The 21,381-nt window shown below is 36.1% G+C and overlaps 1 protein-coding gene across 1 annotated transcript in view; it reads left to right on the plus strand.

The window, feature by feature from the left end:
• The window catches only part of LOC106880771 (meiosis 1 arrest protein-like), a 148,429-nt gene extending 145,755 nt beyond the window's left edge, over nucleotides 1–2,674 (plus strand). Inside the window, exons 12-13 of the mRNA XM_014930867.3 lie at nucleotides 1,365–1,478; nucleotides 1,975–2,674. Coding sequence (XP_014786353.1) covers nucleotides 1,365–1,478; nucleotides 1,975–2,145 — 285 coding nt within the window. The 3' untranslated portion in view covers nucleotides 2,146–2,674. The remainder of the gene's footprint in view (nucleotides 1–1,364; nucleotides 1,479–1,974) is intronic.
• The last annotated feature ends 18,707 nt before the right edge of the window (nucleotides 2,675–21,381 follow it).

Below are 21,381 nucleotides of genomic sequence, written 5' to 3' on the forward strand. Positions count from 1 at the left end.
TAAGATGGCAGTTTTTTAGATATTGTAGTAGTGTTAAAGGACTTCTCCAGGAATTGTAGTAGTGTTCTTTGACTATACTTCTGTAATGTAGTCACTGGTAAATTACTTGGGTGTTTTAGGCTGTGGACTTTGGTTGCATGAAAACGGAAGTAATGTGACTAGAATGGCTTATGATACTTCAGAAGTGTTGGAAGTGAAAGACATTTACTACCAGTAGTTAACCTAAAACTGTTGGAACACAGACAAATTCTGACAGTTAATGATCATAAAGTTCAGTGGGTGGGTATGTAGTGCAGTAAAAGAATTTGTAATATGTTGTATCTGTTTCACAGTAGTCAGCTGATCCTATGGAGGCAAAGATAAGGCATAAGTAAAGATTGGGTTTAGAAGTGTGGAACAAATAAAAAGTACTTGGTGTGTTAGTGTGTCCATCATAGGTATTGTTAGAACTTAGTATAAGGGAAGCCAATGGAAGAGGAAGACAAGGAAGACATAGGCAGAAGTGGTAAAGACTGATCTCAGGAAGGTGAAACTTGCAAAGGAGATGACAAAAGAACAAAACAGTTACCTGGTTGTTCTTTGGAATAGAACTTATTCAACCCATGAAAGCTTGACGAAAGGATGATGAATATGATTATGAGTGTGTTTCAGTATGTTAATTGATTTCTTTTATCTTTTACTTGTTTCTGTCATTGGACTGTTGCCATGCTGGGGCTTGAAGAATTTTTAGTCAATTGAATTGACACTAGTACATACTTTTTAAAGCCTGGTTCTATTCTATCATTTTCTATCCCCATTCCATTAAGTTACAGGTATGTAAACATAACAACACAAGTTATCAAGCAGTGGTAGGGGAAAAACACATGTGTGTGTGTGTATATATATATATATATATATATATATATATATCGTGCCGGTGGCATGTTTGTGCCGGTGGCACGTAAAAACACCCACTATACTCTCGGAGTGGTTAGCATTAGGAAGGGCATCCAGCTGTAGAAACTCTGCCAAATCAGATTGGAGCCTGGTGTAGCCACCTGGTCCACCAGTCCTCAGTCAAATCGTCCAACTATGCTAGTATGGAAAGTGGACGTTAAACAACGATGATGATATATATATATGTATGTACATATATGTGAAGGGCTTCTTTCAGTTTTTGTTTACGAAACCCATTCACAAGGCTTTGATCGGCTGAAGGCTATAATAGAATACACTTACCCAAGGTACCACACAGTGGGACTGAACCCGGAACCATTTGGTTGGGAAGCAAACTTCTTACCCAACAGCCGTGCTGGCAGATTAATTTTTAAATGAAAATGATAGTGAAAATTTAATGACATATTTTTTTTTTTGTTTCAATCTAGTTGGAATTTCTTGAGACTTATAATCCTCTTTTTGTGTCCAGTGGTCTCTACACAGCATTGATTAATTTCGTATCAAAACAGTCTCAACCTAAACAGCAAAAACAGTCAGCTAAGGTATGTATTATTAATACTAATTTCCATTTCAGCACATTAAATTTTTTTCCCTGAATTGGTCAACATATTTTATTATTTGACCAAGATCAAGAAATCAGATACTTAACTATTCAAATAGTTAAATAAATGTTACACAAACACACACATGATTCTAAGGTGGAAAAGACTTAGGAAAGATAAGTATATTCTTGATTTTAAATCCCACAGTTATAGATATTCTTTGACTTTCACTGCTCTTAAACAACACTTAATTTGGCATTTAATGAAAATTCTCGAAGGAAATATTAAAAAGGAAAAAGAAACACGTTTTATCCAAAATGTTGGAATTTTCAAATAAGTTTCTGATATCTTGGTATTTTAATATGATCTTGCTATAAAATAACATTGATTGTACAACTATTACATAGGCAGAAGGCAATTTATAGCTTATTCGCCAAGCTGTGTAAACATTAAAAAATTATATTCTTGCCATATTTGCTTTATTTATTAATTCTAGGCATCCATTACAGAAGAAACTAAGGCAAAGCAGAGATCTTTATTTCATCCATCAAAGGAGATTTCTTTTAGCAAAAAACGTTCTTCTAAATATAAAAACCAATATAAAGAAGTCAATTCATGGGATTTTGACTTCACAGATGCATGTGATTTCATCAAATTTTCTAAATAGCTTTTGATATGATGTGTTTCCTGTTTTAGTTATTTGCATATGCTACATGCATTCTTTTTGAGAATGAATGTTGCTACATGTGATAATATGCTAATAAGTGATTTTAATGTCGCTGATGTTACATGTCATAATATGTGATTTTTATGTTGATGTTGGATTGTATTTATTTTCATTCACCTCAATATTAGGAGTATAATAAGAGAAAACAAATTATGGGGGCTAGGAGGGGAAAATACCTGTATAAAGTGATTTATACCTTTGTTTATTACCATTATCTGTCAAGTTATTTACTGATTCACTAGTTTCTTTTATTGTAACACACATGAAAACACACACAAATGCATTTTGTTTGTCCAAATGCCATTTTTTGCTTCATTAAAAACATGTAGTAAATACCCACAAGTTAACATAGATATATTTGTTCTCTTTGTAAATATACCAGAATGAAAATATGTATACTGTTAGTTCACATAGATATTTTAAGGAGAATTTACAATACTTTAATTTGTTTATGAGGATGAATAGTAAAATAAACCAATGTGTTTCACATTTTATTGTATTACAATATATTATATTATACTATTTTACATATCATATTTGATATGTATATATATATATATATATATATATATATATATATATAATAATATTAGGGACAAAATCCAAAATTACAGGTAAAAAACTCAATTAAAATCAATTTATAAAAAATAAAAATTAAATTGAGCCTTATAGATAAAGTATATATAAAATATATAGTTTTAGGGAAAATAACCAATTTTCAAGAACTCATCGATGAAAATATATATATATATATATATATATATATATATATATATATATATATATGTATATATATATATATATATTGTTTATATGAATTCATACAAGTTCAAAAGTACTTGTTTATAGGTATCACTATGGTATGTAATCAGTTAAAATATCTCCTGTGAAAATTCATATTGAATTGTATAAAATCTATACTACCACTGGTCTTAGAATCATCAGTCATACCTTTACCTACTTTCAGCAATTCCATGATGGAATTAGGTTTACTTCTGCAGAGTAAACCTCCTTTCTTTATAGAATTGTTGCGACCATGTTGGAATAAATCTGAAGATTTTAAGTCAGTGGTGGTATACATTTGATTCAGTATTAGAATTTTCAGAGGAGTTTATCAGAAACTCAAAGTAACATGATGTAACTGATTCCATATTGTAATTATAGAATGATTAAATTTTTTTTTTAAATATTCAGTATTCCCTTTTGCAATACAAAACTACAAACAAAATAAAGAGTACTGAAGATATAGAGTTGATATATTTTAATTGAAAGTTGACTGCTATTGTAGCCATTAATTAAATTCCCTATCTCAGAGCTTTTTTTTTTTTTGTTTCTCAAATGGATTTCATATAAAGGTTAAATATGAAAATTATTAATAAAAATATTTAAACTGGAGCAGTGTTGTTTTCAATTATATATACATAACGTATACACAAATGTACATGCACTCACAGACACATCCATATAGACCATACAAATACATGGATATATGAGTCAACAAGGAAGTCTTTATATGATTGCTTGACCAGCTAGAAATAGCAACCAAATAGCAACCATACAACACTGCACTATTTTAGAACAGGACGCATTTGATAATGTGTTCCTGGGTCCACTGCATACATGAAACAGTATGATGGTTATGGCTAGAATGCCTTCATACATTTGTGCATTTGGATTTAACACTTCTAAAGATTCCCCACTCCCACTTTGGGTTTATCCCCCTATGTAAGGTAGAGATCATATGGTGCATAATACGATAGTATAGTGGATGCTGGCTGAAAGGAATGCTACTGATTGTTATGTTCTCTGCAAAATGCCAGCTTTTTTTTCAGGTACATGACGCTGTCGTTCCCCGCCCCAAGGTCTCACGGGTCCATACCCCCCACACCCTCAGGGTTGGCACTCTTAACATCGGCACACTGAAAGGTAGATCTGGTGAGATTGTTGAGATGCTTGAACGGAGACGTGTCGATATCTGCTGCCTCCAAGAAGTAAGGTGGAGAGGTTGTTCCGCTAGGCTCCTCACAGGCAAAGAACACAGGTACAAGATTTTCTGGGCAGGAAACACAGACGGGTTCGGGGGCGTGGGTATACTTCTTGCAGAGAAATGGGTGGATAAGGTAATCGAGGTGGTTAGAGTATGCGATAGAATACTTAAGATTAGATTAGTTCTACACCATGGTTTAGCAACCATTATCTCGGCCTATGCCCCTCAGCCCGGGCTACCCGACGGACGGAAAGACCAATTTTATAACACCCTTCTGCAGACTACCTCATCGACGAATGACAGGGACCTTCTCTTTTTGGCTGGTGACTTCAATGGACATGTTGGACAACATTCAGGGGGCTTCTCTGGCGTACATGGAGGCTATGGTTTTGGTTCCCGCAATGAGGAGGGAACCAGGCTGCTGGAGTTCTGTGATGCAAATGACCTTATGGACTGCAATACTAGCTTCAGGAAACCTGCCAGTCACCTAGTCACCTACCGTTCTGGCAGGCACACTAGCCAAATTGACTACATCCTTGCCAGGAAAAGGGAAAGACGGCTGCTTAGAAATGCCAAAACATTCCCAGGCGAAGAATGTATCCCGCAACATAGACTAGTAGTTAGTGACTTCAGGATCAGAGCTAAGTGGCTGCCCAGAAGACGACCAACTTGGAGAAGAAGGGTATGGAAGCTCAAAGATCCTGCGAATGGACAGAGATTTAGAGACTTATTACTCGAAGCCTTCGACGAAATAGAGGGGGATGTAGCTTCACGCAATGTAGAGGACAACTGGACATTTCTACGGGACAACCTGCTGAGGGTCACCGACGAGATCTGTGGTTGGTGCAAGGTCCCTTCTCGACCCAAAATAACGTGGTGGTGGAACAAGGAGGTAGACAGGGCTATTAGACAAAAGAAACAGGCTTGGAAGGACTGGAAGAACAGTGGTAGCAGAGAATTGTACCAATCTGCCAGAAGGGAAGCTAGGCGACAGGTTTATTTAGCCAGAGGGAAGGCAGATAAGAAAAGATTTGCCAATGTTCTGCGCCGTGAGGACCAAAGACTTGAGGTATTTCGTGTTGCAAGACAGTGTAGGAGAGAGAATAGTGATGTAGTAGGAGAGAAATGTGTTCGCATGGATGATGGTACGCTTGCTCTAAATGAGGCTGCAAAGAAAGAGGTCTGGAGATGCCACTACAATAGATTGCTTAATAAAGAGAATGAATGGGAGAAAGAGAATCTGCCGTATGTCGACCCAACAGAGGGACCAGCTATCCGAGTTGACAGTACCATGGTAGATAAAGCAATTAAGAGTATGAAGACAGGGAAAGCCCCCGGCCCATCAGGAATCACTGCAGAGATGCTCAAAATATCTGGCAGTGTCGGCTATAGCCTAGTCACCCGTATTACGAACCAGGTGATACACGAAGGAGTCATACCCAATGACTGGCGTAGCAGCACCATAGTCAACTGCTACAAAGGTAAAGGTGACGCTTTAGATACAAATAATTACAGAGGTATCAAGCTTTTAGATCAGGTAATGAAAGTCACGGAGAGGGTCATAGCTCAACTGCTTAGGGAGCGAGTCAGTTTAGATGAGATGCAGTTTGGGTTCGTGCCTGGGAAAAGCACCACTGATGCTATATTTCTGGTAAGACAGCTTCAGGAGAAATACCTAGCCAAGGATAAACCTCTGTAACGGAAGCTATCAACTACTTCTAGTTTTTCTCCCTGGAATGTGACAGAGCTGTTCTCTGCACATTTTCAGTGTTTATAACACATGAGCATTTGCCACATATGAAAACTATCTTCCCAGTCAGCTCCCCACTTTGATATTGCTGTACCTCTTATGTGTCCATAGCTTCCTTACACTAGGTACATCTTATGGAGTTTCTACCTATGTCTTTTCTACAGATCGAGCAGAGCCATGACACTTCTCTAGTTCTGATAGTGACTCAGTAATTAGAGCAAGGTCATCAGCATAGAGGAGCTCCCAGGGGAATCCTGTCTTGACTTCTTCTGTTATTGCCTGGAGGACTATGGTGAATAAGAGGGGGCTGAGGACTGATCCTTGGTGGACCCCTACTCCTACTTGGAATTCTTCACTATACTTGTTGCCAACCTTCACTTTACTGACAACATCCGTGTACATGGCTTGCACAGCTCTCACTAACCATTCATCTATCCCTTAGTTTCCTCATTGCCCCTAGATAAGGGATTGGTGGACCCTGTCAAAGGATTTCTCCATTTCAATATAAGCTAGATACAGAGGTTTATCTTCGGCTTGGTATTTCTCTTGCAGCTATCTTACCAGAAATATAGCATCAGTGGTGCTTCTCCCTGGCATGACTATGGTGCTGCTACACCAGTCATTGGGTATGAATCCTTCATGTATCACCTAGTTAACTATACGGGTGACTAGGCTACAGCTGACACCGACAGATATTTTGAGCATCTCTGCAGTGATTTCTGATGGGTTGGGGGCTTTTCCTGTCTTCATACCCTTAATTGCTTTATCTATCAAGGTACTGTCAATCTGGATAGCAGTTGGGTTGACATTCGGCAGACACTCTTTCTCCCATTCATTCTCTTTATTGAGCAACCTTTCATAGTGGCCTCTCCAAACCTCTCTCTTTGCAGCCTCGTTTAATGCAAGTGAACCATCATCCATGTGGACACATTTCTCTCCTACGTCATCACGATTCTCTCTCACACACTGTCTTGCAACATGAAATACCTCAAGTCTTTGGTCCTCATAATACAGAACATTGGCAAATATTTTCTTATCTACTTCCCCTCTGGCTAAGTAAACCTGTCTCCTAGCTTCCCGTCTGGCAGTCTGATACAATTCCCTGCTACCAGAGTGAGGCAGAGAGAGAGAGAGGGGGCCAGAGTTAGGGTGGTCAGGGATAGAACACAAGGGAGAAAAATATTCTTTAGGGATGTTGGGTAACATAATTTAATGAAACAGCAAATGCTGATAATAGTGAAATAAAATTGAAAAATCTTAGAATTTTCGGTCAGCCAATCTGTGACAAAATTAGAGAAATAAGTGATGATGTGACAAACTTGAATAAATGAATAGGTGACAAATAGTAAATGCACATGAAGGAACTTAAGTTTGTCTCAAGACAATAGCGAAGAAGATGAAACTCTATTTAAACTATGTTTACATGGTAAGTATATTCATGAAATTTGAAACATGACTCAACATGTTGAGGGTATGACTTATGTATTATAATTTTACATCTGATTTTCCATACTAGCATGGATTGGACATATATGTGTTTGGGTGTAAAGCAGTAAAGTTTATTTCTTTTTTCAAAGCGCAGGCCCAGAATTCAATTTGTCACAACTTTGAATATCTTGTGTGTGTGTGTTGATCAAGGTATACAGGATTATAGATCCATTTCTGATGATCTTACCTGTCGGTTTCACACAAGTTATTAGTTATATTAAATGATTACTTAAGAACACACTCATCAGACCGGCCAGTTATGAGAAAAAAAAAATAGTGATGGTTTTCTGTTACTATAGGTAAGTATCACTTCCCATTTTTGGGTGCTATAAAACTAAACAAAACTATCAAATAAAAGATGAAATTCTATTAATGATTGTGTCTCTTATACCAAAAGTCTGAGTGAGTTGTGACTGCCAGCAAAGTGTTTATCCATTAAGCTAAGAAGGATCTTACATGAACTTTTACATTTTGTGTGAAGAAGTGTGTCAATGTAAATGCACCAACACCAGTTTTTGTGCAGTTTGGGGGCAACCACAATGATACATATATGCACATGCTTATGTATACACACACATATACATACAAACATGCATATATATATATATATATCAGAAAAAATTGAAATGACAAAGGAATGAACAATTCATTGTGTCATGTACTAAAGTTAATTGTTTATTCCATTGTCATCTTAATTTCTTATTACTGCTCTGAACTCAACACAACTTCATTCTGAAGCATATGCATATTGAATTCTACACCAGGTTTTTAGTATCACAATGCTTGAGCAAAATATGGATATATATACAAGGGAGTATTGTAGTTTGCTTGAACCATTATGTATTGTTTGTAAAGGATAAAAAATTTTGAATGGTACAACAATGCACTATAATACAAACAATGGACTATATACCTGTTGTAATTTAGTCATCCATGGTCTGATAATATTTCAGAATAAAATTCCTTCTTCAGATATTCTTAGATGGAGTCGCTCCTATAATCGGTTTTCCAACTGCTTTTCTTTTGGAAAACCGATTATAACAGCGACTCCATCTAAGAATATCTGAAGAAGGAATTTTATTCCGAAATATTATCAGACTATGGATGACTAAATTACAACAGGTATATAGCCATTGTTTATATTATAGAATATATATATATATATATATATATATATATATATATTATAGAATATATATATATATATATATATATATATATATTATAGAATATATATATATATATATATATATATATATTTTATTTCACGTTCCTGTTCATTGGACTGTTCGATGAACGGGAACGTGAAACTCCGAGTAACAGTCTTTTGTTATATTTCTGCTGATTTTAAATAAAGCATATTACTCTACCTCTGGTATTTGAGTACTCTTTTTTCCACCTTGTTGCACATTTTATGTGCTTACTCCGGTATATATATATATATATATATATATATATATATAATTATGTGTATTTCTTCTATCTTAATGAATAAAAATTCTTCTGAAAGAATAAATGGTTTAATAGAAACCTGTATGAATAAAAGGGTTATGACAAGTTTTGGCCAGCAGTTGTATAATTTTCTTAAAGATACATACATGCACATGTATGTATATGTATACACACACACACACACACATGCACGCACTCATACACAGCTTGTGAGTCTGGACCTGAAATCACATGGTTGCTAAGTAAACTTGTTAGTCAATCAGTCATGCTTGCACTTTTAACAAAGACAATTGAGAACCACTGGAGTATACGTTGCTGTACTGATATGGTTCAATAAAACCAAAACATATGCACAGGTGTCCCTTTTGTCTGTAGACTTAATTTTGTGATATCAATTCTTAAATTCTTGAAACTATGTCCCTCTCTCTCGTCCTTGAGAGTTGCTAATATTACCTATGGGATTTTTATTTTGCTTTTCACCTAAGAGGAAAATTTTCATGTGTCATTCAGTACATCACACACACACATTACACAGAAACAAACATGCATACACACGCCACAATAAACACACACCACATAAACACACACACACACACACATACACTTGCACCTTTATAATTATGTATCAAATAGATTTCTTAAAATACATATTTGAAATAATGATATTGTTTTGTTGAAATTATTTATGATATTTGCTCTAACTTTAAAGGCAATATAACACCATATACTTCCTGTTTATAATAATATTCCACATTTCAAGTCAAATTCCATTATGTTTTCTTTGGGGATTTTATTTCTCAGGAAATAATATACATTATTTCTTTGAGAAAACTAAATTTTACATCTTTGCTGATAAATAGTTTATGAGATGCAAGTGTTGAATAAAAACTATAATCATTTTAGATTGCAGTAAATTACAGGTGATGTAAAATGTGTATTTTGTCATAACACTATGCTTGTAGATTTAATATTTCTTTTGTATTTTTTATTATTTTCTTTCCACTATTTTTTGTAAATATTAAATCTCATTTGCACTTACCATTTTCTATCCTTTTCACAGTTAAATTACTTGCTACTGTATCAAAACATAATCATTCACTCCTGAACAGTTCCAAGTGTTTGACACATGTTTACAAGAATTGTGTAGTACAGTTCTCTGTCATAAAATTAGTTTGTTTCTTTGTATAGAGTAAATACGAAAAGTTTTAAATGTGCTTTATTTGGCTTTTATCACACTTTTTGTTAGTATGACTTTTACTTTCAGCTTATTATATTTAATGATAATTTAACAATGAGGGAATATTATATGATTGATTAACTTACTAGAAATAGATGTCAAATTTTCCTCAAAATCACACATTACTGTTTTAAAAAATGGAAACACTCAAAGTAGATTTGGATATATGAAAGGACAGGATAGTTTTGACTAGAATTATGGTCATAGTCTGCTCATCTGGGCTGACCTGGTATTAAACAACAGTGTAGTGTTCATTTCATATCCACTTTCACATGATTGCCTCAGTCACATGGAATTTGTTGAGTCTGATTTTCTATGGCCAGATGCCCTTCTTGTTAGCAAATTATTTTCCCATTGCTAGATATGTTTTTCATGGAAGACTGGAAGCAAAAGAGTTTGCTGTGTGATGATGCTTCTCTACAACTATACACAAACACATACATGTGCGCTCCTACATCTATCTATCTGTTTTTTTTTTTTGTTTTTTATTTATCCCTTTTGATCAAACTACCCCCTTTTCCTTCCTACGATCCCTTTTGATCGACCCCCCCTTTTTTTTCCTTCCCCCTCCCAAAAAGAAAAGCTCTACATTGTATTTGTCCCATCTTCGTTGAGCCCTGTGTGGCTAATAAAAGAAATGTATCTATCTGTGTATGTGTGTGTGTGTTGGGCTTCTTTCAGTTTCCACTCAAGGCTTTGGTGAGTTAGACTCAACCTTGGACTACATTGTTGGGAAGCAATGTCTGGGCCTATACCACATACTTGTTTGATAAAATATCAGGTCATCCCACAAGTTCTGTCTGATTTTACGTTTTTAAAAATGGAATGAAATTTAATAGTATTTTAGAATGTCTGATCATCATCATCATCATCATCGTTTAACGTCCGCCTTCCATGCTAGCATGGGTTGGACGATTTGACTGAGGACTGGTGAAACCGGATGGCAACATTAAAAATTATTTTTATGCATTTGTGTACATTTAAATTAATTAAATATTATTTTACAGAATAATAGAATTAAAATTTCTTTGATTAAGACCCTTTCTAACATGGAAGTGTTCAAAGAGCATTTGAGGCACATAATACTTTATGAGGACAAAAAAGGAAACTCTGTAGTCGAAGTGACTCGAAACATACACTCAGTTTATGGGAAAGAATATTTGAATGAAAGAAATTGCAGAAGATGGTTTGCAAAATTCAGAAGTGGAGATTTCAGCCTTGAAGATGAAGATCGAACAATTGAATTTGATGATAAGCTCCTTGAGGCATTACTTGAAGAAAATCCTGCATTATCAGTTGAACAATTGGCTATAAAGCTTAGTTCAAACCATACAACTGTTCATTGTCATCTTCAACAACTTGGAAAGGTTCCTAAGCTTGGAAAATGGGTGCCTCATGAATTGTCCAAAAGCAACAGCAAATCCTGAGTTGACATCTGCTCTTCTCTCCATTCTCATGAACTCATTTCACCCTTTTTGGATAGACTTGTGACTGGTGATGAAAAATGGATCTTCTATCAAAATGTTAAATGTCGTAAACAGTGGCTTGATAAAAGGGAAAAAGCGCAACCACAACCGAGAAGGGAACTTCATGGAAAAAAGGTTCTTCTCTCTATCTAGTGAGATTGCAAAGGAGTAATTCACTTTGAACTGTTACCATCTAATGCAACAATCAATGCTCAAGTCTACTGTCAGCAATAAAGTGTTTGAACCAAGCTTTGAAGAAAAAAAGACGTGCTGTAGTGAATAGAAAAGGAGTGATGTTTCATCAGGACAATGTGTGACCCCACACCGCAAAGATCACATCATAGAAGATCGAACAGCTTGGTTGAGAAAAAATTCCTTATCCATCTTATTCTCCCAACCTTGCTCCTTCAGACTATCATTTGTTTCATAGTTTACAGAATCATTTGGGGGACATAACGTTCGCAAGCCAGGAGGAGGTGGAAACTAACATTTCAGAGTTCTTCGCTTTGAAGCCAAAAGAGTTTTACATTGATGGGATTAAAAAGCTTGTAAATAGATGGAAAGAAGTCATAGATAATCAGGGAAAGTACATTGATGATTAAATGTCAATTAAATATCACATTTGATCACTTGTTATCTTTATTCAAAATTCGGACAGAACTTATGGGATGACCTGATATATCCATTCAAAGTACACGGCAAGAAAGTATAGTTTGAATCACAAAAAGAAAGAAACAAAATTTAAGAGAGAAACAGTATATATACTGTATTTTATTGTATTAGTTGAAGATATATCTAGGTTTGCTTATCTTGTGTGTATCATGTAACATCGACATCTCTTCTCTTGCTCATGTTATTCAGGTTGACAACAATTATTCACAAATAAGTACATGTCAGCTAAAGTGTAACAATTGAATTAAACATATCAGTTGATGAATGAAGATGAGACATCTGCACTCATATGGAGATGTGATGCAAATAACAATGAATATTTAACAAAGGAGTCCATTTGCTAGAGTATATATGCTGAAAATATCCTGGGTATGACTTTAAACTTAATCCAGTAGTGGGCCCTTGATTCATGGGTTCCAGGGTTTTGAGGAGTGTGGAACCACCTCTTAGCCACTATTGTTCCCAGATCTACTCTGTCCCAGAGTAGTAACACCTGTTGGTGTCCCAGCTATGTTTTAATATGTAATGAAAGAAACTATAAGCATAAATTCTCACTGCTTTGTGAGTGCCTTAGGAAAGGAAAAACTAGGGGATTACCTCAACAGTAAATCAAAGAATGGAGTCCCTCAAGTGTTTTGTGCCCTCTTTAACCCCTTTCATGCAACTCCAAGGTAGGGGGAGCTCTCCAGCTTTGAAAAGCAATCCATCTAGGAGAAGACCAATCCAAAATAAAACCTACAGCTTGCTGGTCATTGCATCCTTTTTATAGCCCACTGAGTCATTGTGGTCAAGTCTAAAGAGTGGGATTGAATTGTGTAGACCAGTGGTTCTCAACCTTCTCAAGGTGGTTCCCAGCCCTTTTATTTAAATGAGTTTTCCCACAGATCCCTTTTAATATGCTTATCCTTATGTATATATATATATATATATATATATATATATATATATATATATATATATATATATATATGAAATTTTGAATTTAGTCCACAAGACCCCAGCATTACTTTTGTGGACCATCAGGAGGACCTTTGTGGACTCCAGGTCGGGAACCATTGGTGTAGACTGGCTCTCGCCTTAAATCTATAGAGTGCAGACAGCCCTGTAGCATCAAGGATTAGTTTACATAACCTCTTGAGAATGTGCCACTCTTCCTTATGATCTTTACACATGAAGAAGCCACCATCATCATCTTTTGAAAAAGATTACACACAAGAAAAAGTGGGAAACTGGATCTCAGAACATTGAGTTGCACCAAAGAGATGCTGAATGACTGAAACAGCAGGTAAGTAGGCATTATATTGTATAGCTTCATGATGAAGGTTTAAAAAGCCTTGTATAATTTATTAAGGATCTTGAAATTATCTTTCTGAGCTGCAAACAGGACTTTGTAGTGATTTCTTAAATAATTGTTTTGGTAAAATGCAATGTAATAGAGTGCATTTTATTTATACCTTTTCACTTACACTTTACTGTAGCAATACAAAGCTCACTGTTTATGTTGACCTTCTTGTGCTCCCTACTGTTAACTACTCAACTATGAAGTGAGAATAGAGCCTGATTTAATTAGTTAGGCAAACAAAAGCTAGATTTCATGTGCTTTACTAAGAGAAACACAATATATTAGCTAAAATAGATATATTTGAGCTCATGATGCAAAAGTCAGTAGTCCAGTAATTTATCTTCTTGGGTATTATGCTGCTGTAATTCTATTTCCTTGCAAACATCCTCTGCACTTGGTTTATTTCCAACTAAATTACTGTTGTGAATGCTTACAATAATAACATTGGCAAGTTTTAGCCAATGAGAGATCATCAAATGTAAACACTCAGCATGTTCCATCTTACAGCCAAATCTTTCTCAACAAATTCCTTTGTCTCTTTATAACATGATCCATCAATTTTAAAATCTAAACCTTTTCAGAAATCTCTCTCTCTCTCTCTCCTCTGAAAAAAAAATGTTCATCTTAATAATGACTATTTTAAAATTTGGTACAAGACTATACACTATTGGGGAGGAATGTAGAAAATCTAAATGCCTCTGATAGTTGATGAGTTCTCATTTCATCAACCCTGGAAAGAAGTCATAGACAACCTTTGTGAATTCAGATTCATAATAAATAGATACAACTTATATTGTCCTTGAATCTTCCTAGTAAGACAACTGCTAGAGAAATATTTGGTTAAGAAAAAGAAAAAAAAAAACACTGTTCCTGGCTTTGATTGATTTGGAGAAAGCATGCTCAATAATTTGTTGGTCACTGATGAAATAGGTGTGGATGAGTGGTTTATGAGAGCTATACAAGCTATGTGCAAATTATGTATGCAGTAAGTAGAATTGGCAATGCTTTCAGTAACTAATTTAGCATGAAGGTAAGAGTTCATCAAAGTTCAGTCTCCAGTCATCATAGTCATAGAACCTCTCAAGACTGGATGTCCATGGGATCTCCCATTTGATGATGATCTAGCTTTCATAGCTGAATGTTGGGGAATTAGAGAAAAATTTCCAGTTTGGAAGTTTAGACAAGAATTGAGAGGTCATAAGGTGAACCTGGCAAAGGTGAAGGATTTAATAAAGTAGAAAAAAAGACAGCATCTTTGTCTCTGCTGGGAAATGGTCATGTTCAACATGCAGAAAAGCAGTAAGTATAAACTTTATATGCTGTACTCAATGTAAGCCAAGGACACACAAGAAAGTGGAATCACACAGATAATCCAAAAATGTAAGCTTTGTGTGCAATTGATGTACTGGAATAGTAGTGGAAATAGTTCTTAAATGCTTTGATGGCTCACTAGAAGTAGTAGATATCCTTTGTTACCTAACAAATGTAATTAATAAGGAAGGTAGTTGCTCTGAAAGTATTTTAGTAATTGGAAAGAAGACTTTCGCTCTTCAGCAAGCGAACAGATAAACGTTTTTCATTCATTCAACTGTTGATGCATGAAAATGACAGCAACAGTTGTGGTGGCATAAGTTATTTACAGAGATCTATTCGGAGGAGGATGGGTTAGTTGACTACGAAAGATGAATGGCAAAGTTGACCTTGGTGGGAAATGAACACAGAATGTAAAGGGCTGAAGGAATACTTGGCATTTTTCTGACACGCTAGCTATTCTGCCAGCTCACCGCTTTAACTCTATGATAATAAAGGATATGGTTATTGGTTAGAAGTCCGAGAGGTTTATATATAATTTAACATGTTCAGTTTAGGATACGGTTTCTCCTTCATGTGTATACATGTCATACGAACCAACGAAAGAGCCTCTATGTCATAAGTCGACTTACTAGAAATAACAGTTCTATCTTCTAATTATATTCTTTTGCACAAAAAAAAAAACCTACAAAAAAGAAAGAGGACACATTGATTAATGTTGTTCTTAAATGTTTGAAATACAGGTAAAAATAAAATGATAGGAAGGTTGTGACACAGTTATATTTGATCATCGGTTTGCTCAGTCAGAGCTAACCTAGGGCTAAGTGACACCAACAACTGCAGCTGAATATATAGTTCTATTTCTAACAAATTTGTTTCAATGAAATCATTTAAACAGTAGAGAAAGCGTCTGAGAGAAAGATGACAAGAGAAAAGGAGGTGAAAGAATGTGTGTGTGTGTGTGTGTAGTGTAATGTAGGTTGGGGTGGGGAGGATGAAGTGATTAAAAAAATAGAAAAATAATTGACTTTGGTAACTGGTATGATGTGCAAGTCCTCCATAATTTCATTATTAATTGGTTAGAAAGCAATTTTCTTCATCTCTGACTTACAACTTCGTTTTATTGATATGAAATTCATTGCCATAAAAGAATCTTAATTAGAAAATGTGAAGAACTACATACAACACCTTGATAAAGCCAATTAGATTGATGAAGCAAGTTGTCAAAATAAAACTAGTATGTAGAAAACGTTGCAGATGGATTTTTATTTTTGAATTTTCCTTTCCAAAATAATTTTTCGTTTTCAGAATAATTTATCGATATTTTTACAAAATTGTTTTCTGATTTTAATATTTTAATTTGAGTTTGTCACTGATAAAATCTGATACAAACCTACGAACATCTGTATAAAGGTTAATAAGTTTAGATATTCCATAATTCAATCTTGTTTTTTTTTTATCATCTTTTATATATATATTATCTTTGCGTTTTGCATCGAATTATTCCATGCAAGCAAAAATAGAAATGTGTTTCAGATATTGTTGAAGTAGAATTTCTACAATTTCAACTGTAGAAATTGTAGTTCTTAATGGTACGGTTTCTGTTTCACATGTATACATGTGATACGAACCAATGAAGGAGCCACTATGTAGTGCGTCGACTTACTAGAAATAACAACTTTATCTCCTAAATATATTCCATTGTATAAAAATAGAAAAGAAAGGAGACACATTGAATAATGCTGTCCAAAATGACGGGCTGGTGATATTACCAACTAACTACAAACAAACACAATTGTAAACTAACTAAGTAAACGAAAGCGTCACTATACAATCATTTCAGCTGCTAGAAATAGCAGTCAAATCTGTTTCAAAACGCGTTTTGTGAAAGTATCTTTTCTCTTCTTGGGCCCTGAACGCCCGATGATGTAGGGATACCGTCATATGCCACCGTTAGATTGACGCCACAGTTATTTTAAACCTGACGGTGCTCGTCTTTCCATGTTTGAACACAATCGATTTTTGGTGGATAATAGGAAAGAGAGAGAGAGAGAGAGAGAGAGAGAGAGAGAGAGAGAGAGAGAGAGAGAGAGAGAGAGAAAGACAGAGAGAGAAACAGATAGATAGATAGAGAGAAAGAGAGAGAGAGAGAGAGAGGGATTGGGAGAGAAGAATCAACTTTTGCTCCACTGCTATCTATCGACCTCGACTGGATGGACGGTAAGTTTGACTGCCGTAAGGTTTGAACTTAGAGATCCACAATCTAAAGATTTTGCTAGTTCCCTGCGTGATGCGGGATATACTTACTATGGCTGGAAAGGAAGAAACAAGATGGTTACGGTTTGAATGCTATTTGACTATAAGGTCTCGCTAAGAGCTGACCTGGTGGGCGAGGGTTAAACAAACATTACGACTGAGATATACTGGACCAAGCGAATGAGGCACTAAATTAGCGGACCCCTGGGGGTTTAAAAAGATAGTATTAGGGGTATATGAGCTGAGTACAAAATTTATTGATAGGCAGAATTTTGTAAGAGCCAGGGGCTCGGTGGGAAAAAACCCATTTAACTAAAAGGGTCCTTGGTTATAAAATGTTGGGAACCTCGACTTTACACCGTCGCAGGATCAGTTAGAAATAATAGCAAATTATAAACTACAAACATAAAAGGGACACGTTGTATTATACATACATAGTGAGGTAAGATTGAAGTAGTTGATAGCTTCCGTTATCTAGGTGACCAAATCAATAGTAGAGGTGCATGCTCCGAGAGCGAAGTTGCGAGAATCAGAATAGACTGGGCAAAGTTCAGAGAACTTCTACTTCTCTAGGCAGCAAAGGGCCTCTCCCTCAGAGTGAAAAGCAGACTGTTTGATGCTTGTGCGCGAGCAGCTATGCTACACGGCAGTGAAACATGTGGTGTGACCGCCGGGGGCATGCGTAAGCTTGTAAGAAATGAAGCTTCCAGTGTGCAATGTCAGTGCGTATGCACGATAGAGTGTAAACGTCTTGAGAGAAAAGATGGGCATAAGAGGCATCAGATATGGTGTGCAAGAGAGACAACTGCGCTAGTATGGTCATGTGATGCGTATAGACGAGGACAGCTGTGTAAAGAAGTGCTGATCTCTAATTGTGGAAGGAACCTGTGGAAGGGGTAGACCCAGGAAGACATGGGACGAGGTGGTGAAGCACAGTCTTCACGTTGGGCCTCACGGAGGCAATGACTAGTTACCGAGACCTTTGACGATATGCCGTGCTTAAGAAGACCCGTCAAACCAAGTGAAATCGTAGTTATGGCTGATGCCGGCATCACGTAACTGGCACCCGTACCGATAGCACGTAAAAATCACCTTTCGAGCGTTGGGCCTCACGGAGGTAATGTGGCCGATGCAGGTGTCACGCAAATAGCACCCCTGCCTGTGGCACGTAAAAATCACCTTTCGAGCGTTGGACCTCACGGAGGTAATGTGGCTAATACTGGTATCGGCGTAACTAACACCTATGCAGGTGGGACGTGAAATGCACCTTTCGAACTTTGGGTTCCACGGAGGCAATGACAAACGACCGAGACCTTTGGTAATATACTGCACTTGAGAGCAGAAGACCCATCAAGCCAAGTCAAATCATAGTCGTGGCAGATACTGGTGTTACGCAACTGACACCCATGCCAGTGGCATATAAAAACACCCTTTAAACTATCGGAGTGGTTGGCGTTAGGAAGGGCATCCCGCCGTAGAAACTATGCCAAATCAGACTGGAGTTTGGTGCAGCCTCCCAGCTTACCAGTTTTCAGTCAAACTGACCAACTCATGCCAGCATGGAAAACGGATGTTGAATGATGATGATTATCGTGATATATGAGAGAGAGAGAGAGAGAGAGTAGGAGAGAGAGAGAGAGAGAGAGAGAGAGAGAGAGAGAGAGAGAGAGAAATCAGTTCTAGTATTTAACTGGTACTTCAACAAATTATCCACGAGAATGAAAAGCGAAGGTGACTGCAACTTAAACAAGTTTCAGCCTTTGCAATTCAGTAACTTATTTGCAAGAATAAAAATACATTAAACTGATATTGGGTATAATGAAACCATAGGAATGGCAGAAGCATTGGGTGTGTGATAGGAAAAGCAGAAGGGATAGTACTTTAGACTAAATAATCCAAGCACTAAAAATTTCATCTCTGTTTATTTTGAATAAATCTCACTGGAGTCGACTTTCGTAGTTATTCGTTTGTATGTCGATAACATCAGCTCTGTTCATGTATTTGATTAATTCATTTCACTAAACCTCTCCATGCGACCGTATGTCATCCTAATTGGTATATGTCTAAAAATATTGTGTGAATGTAGATGTGTGTGTGTTTATGTGTGTATGCATGTGTGCGTGCGTGTGTGTTACGAGTGTTTGTATAAAGTATAGTAAATAAAAGTGGTCAACAAAATTAAATGTATCATACTCATTATAAATGCAAACCAACTTTTTTAGACTAATTTTTCATGCTGATTTCAAAATTTCACTCCATTTGTATGCAGCACGCATCAGTTTTTCAGTTGATAATGTTGAAATTTACATATTTGTATATATGAAATCATTAACGTAATAAATAAGGACATATTATTTTTAGAAAGTAAATGAGTTTATTGAGTTAAAAATCATCACTATCATTCTACAAGGAGTGAATACGCAAAAAATGGGTCAGACAATACAAAGTTAGAGCAACGGAGTTAGAAACATTGTGGTTTGGATTTCCTGCGGTGTTCCTGATCTGGTTAATCATGGTAAAGTATCCAGCAGTAGACAGTCAGCATACTGTCATTCCAGAAGCCTTGATACCGTTTCTCCGTAGTACTAATATCCTGGTGAAATCTTTCACCATGTCCATCAGACACTGCTCCAAGGTTATCAGCGAAGAAATCCAGATGGGAGTCCAAGAAGTGAACTTCCAGTGACATGCGACAACCCATTGCTGAGTAACATTTCAGAAGATTCTTGATGCCATCTTTGTAGTCCATTGTCTTTTTGTTGCCCAAGAAATTTTCACAGATCCAATTGAAAGCATTCCAGACAGGCAGTTCCAGTTTACCCAGTGTTGTCTTGAAGTTGACAACCTTGAGTACTTTTCTAGAATATTGGATATCCACCTAGTGGTCATTCCTTATACACGTGTAATACAATTTTTTCTGAATTTTCAGATTTTTTTATATGCTAGGTCACTTGGTTTTAAATTGAATTAATATTCAATTTATCACCCTATCTATATAAATAGTAATTTAAATAGTTATGTTCTCCAGCCGGCAACATATACTGCAGTGAACTATTCTCTGCAGAATTGTTTCCGGAATTTGGCGCGCCAGAGCTGAGTCATTTTGAAAAATAACCCCAATGTAATCGGTAGAACTGTATGCAAGTTTTATTTCATGAAGACAATTCGTGTATAGTTCTGCAAATTATATTGATTCTAGAACGGTTGTGCTGACGAGAACACGGATGCTATTACGTACGTAAAACGTTAATGTTCGAAACTGCAGTACACAACTGATTCTTTATTCTGTATATTTCTCATTTTGTCTTGTTCTGGTGTTTTGCGAAGTTTTTTTTCTGGAGAACATTAATTTTCTTTGTGGTTGGGTCGTTGATGACCTCTTTCTAGTATATTGGATGTCCATCTAGTGGTCATCCCTTATACACGCATATATATATATATATATATATATATATATGTCTTGTCTATAACTTTTGAATCTTGTGTAGGCCTTCTCTCTACAAATCTAACCTTAGTAAATTTCCTCCCGAAAGAGAGTAAATGAAGCAAAAGAGTGAAACCTACTACTGCGCCGGTACTTTAGTTTTTGGCTCCAAAATAATGAAAGTGAAAGAACTGGTTTTTGAACTCGGAGCGAAGAGAACCGGGACATATACAATCTTATGTGCACACATGTATACACATAAAGCGAATCAATTCACCTTGTGTGTATGCGTGTATGTGTGTGTGTGTGTGTGTGTGTGTGTGTGTGTGTGTGTATGGATCAAAACAGTTTGATTCAAATTCCGTGCTACTTAAAGTTTCAAAGCAAGTGAAGCTTATCGTCGGGCAATGGAAATTTGAATAAGAATACAAGTGGAAGAAGTCTGAGATAGTTAACGGTTAATAGGCTGTAATTAGTCGAGGAAGGTCACGTGATGTCACAGTTTTAAAGTGGTGCTTCGGCGGTATCAGTTACTTGGGAAAAAAGCCGCATGATGACTAATTGCAGCCCATCTCAGACTCTTTCTACCTGTAATTCTTATTCAAATTTCTACTGCTCGAGGATAAACTCCACGAGCTTTGAAACTTTAAGTAGCACGGAATTTGAATGAAACTGTTTTGATGCATACTTGTCACTTCCAATAGATGATGTGTTGAATGCCCTTCTTTCATTTGTCCACTCATTCGTATATATATATATATATATATATATATATATATATATATATATAT

The sequence above is a fragment of the Octopus bimaculoides genome, chromosome 3 (assembly GCF_046866305.1).
Source record: "Octopus bimaculoides isolate indiv1 chromosome 3, ASM4686630v1, whole genome shotgun sequence".
NCBI classification, from domain to species: Eukaryota; Metazoa; Mollusca; class Cephalopoda; order Octopoda; family Octopodidae; genus Octopus; species Octopus bimaculoides.